The 1,084-nt window shown below is 54.3% G+C and overlaps 1 protein-coding gene across 1 annotated transcript in view; it reads left to right on the top strand.

Moving 5' to 3' along the window:
- Positions 1-1,084, top strand: part of GPN3 (GPN-loop GTPase 3) — a 10,931-nt gene that overhangs the window by 5,118 nt on the left and 4,729 nt on the right. The window contains exon 2 of the mRNA XM_019507321.1: positions 482-590. Coding sequence (XP_019362866.1) covers positions 482-590 — 109 coding nt within the window. The remainder of the gene's footprint in view (positions 1-481; positions 591-1,084) is intronic.

The following is a 1,084-nucleotide window of genomic DNA, read 5'->3' as shown; positions in this document are numbered from 1 at the left end:
ATTGGGGTATTTGGGGTGAGGGGAGGCGTAGGGAGTTGGGGCGTCTGAGGGTGTCAGGGCTGGGGGCAGTGGGGTGCCTGGGGGTGATGGGGTTGGGACTGGGGTGTCCGGGGTGGGGAATGGGGCAGTTAGGAAGGGGTGAGGGCCTCTGGCAGGACATCGGTGCCACGCGGGGGGCTGCGCCAGGGTGAGCAGAGCAGAGCAGAGCAGAGCAAGGAGTAGGCTCTCATCTAGACAACGCTTTGAGTCAGGCTGCCGAGCTCCTTCCTTGTGCAGAGCCCGGAGGGCAGTGCAGGGGCAGCACCGGCCCCACTACCCACCAGCAGGAGCAGGGCATGGAGGGGAAGCAAGCACTGGTCACTGCTTGCTGCCAGGACACCAGACGTGGGGCCTGGGCATAGTTATCTCTGTCCTGCGCTTTGCCATCATGCCCTTGCCTCCTGTCTTGGGTGCCACAGCGGTTCGTGACTTTCCTCCGCAGAGCACATACTGTTCGACCGTGGTCCAGCACTGCGAAGCCCTGAACCGCTCCGTCCAAGTGGTTAATCTTGATCCTGCAGCAGAATACTTCAACTATCCTGTCATGGCAGGTGAGCTGCGCGTGCTGCGTGTCTTTCCTCAGCTCTCAGCAGCACCAAAAACAATAAAGACTCAGTGATACCTTCTTAGCTAGAACTGAGTTCTTGCACCTTTTAATGAGGCATAATTCCTGTTCAGTGCCCTGAATTTGCTTTGTATAAGAACATAAGAATTGCCATTTACTGGGTCAGACTGTAGATCCATCCTGCCCGGTATGTGCGTCACGCAGTGGAGGGTGAACACCTATTCTAGTTTGATATCACCTTCCAGATTCTAAATCAGTTTTAATTTAAGTGTACTTTCTCAGGGGGGTGTGCATGTACGTACTTAAGGATGTGGAGGCATCATCTGCAAGACTAGCTTTCCTGATGAGTCTGTGCATCAGTTAATGCGCTTCTTGGAAATAATCAGTTTTCTATGTTTTCCTGGTGTATTCAGTGAGCTCCTGGTGGGGTTTTCCATGTTCTAGGGGAAAGCATTTGGGGGGGGGGGGAAAAAAAGGGGG

This window comes from Gavialis gangeticus, unplaced genomic scaffold (genome assembly GCF_001723915.1).
Source record: "Gavialis gangeticus isolate Ggan-Ray unplaced genomic scaffold, GavGan_comp1, whole genome shotgun sequence".
Lineage (NCBI taxonomy): Eukaryota > Metazoa > Chordata > Crocodylia > Gavialidae > Gavialis > Gavialis gangeticus.
This window is presented reverse-complemented; position numbering and strand designations above follow the sequence as displayed.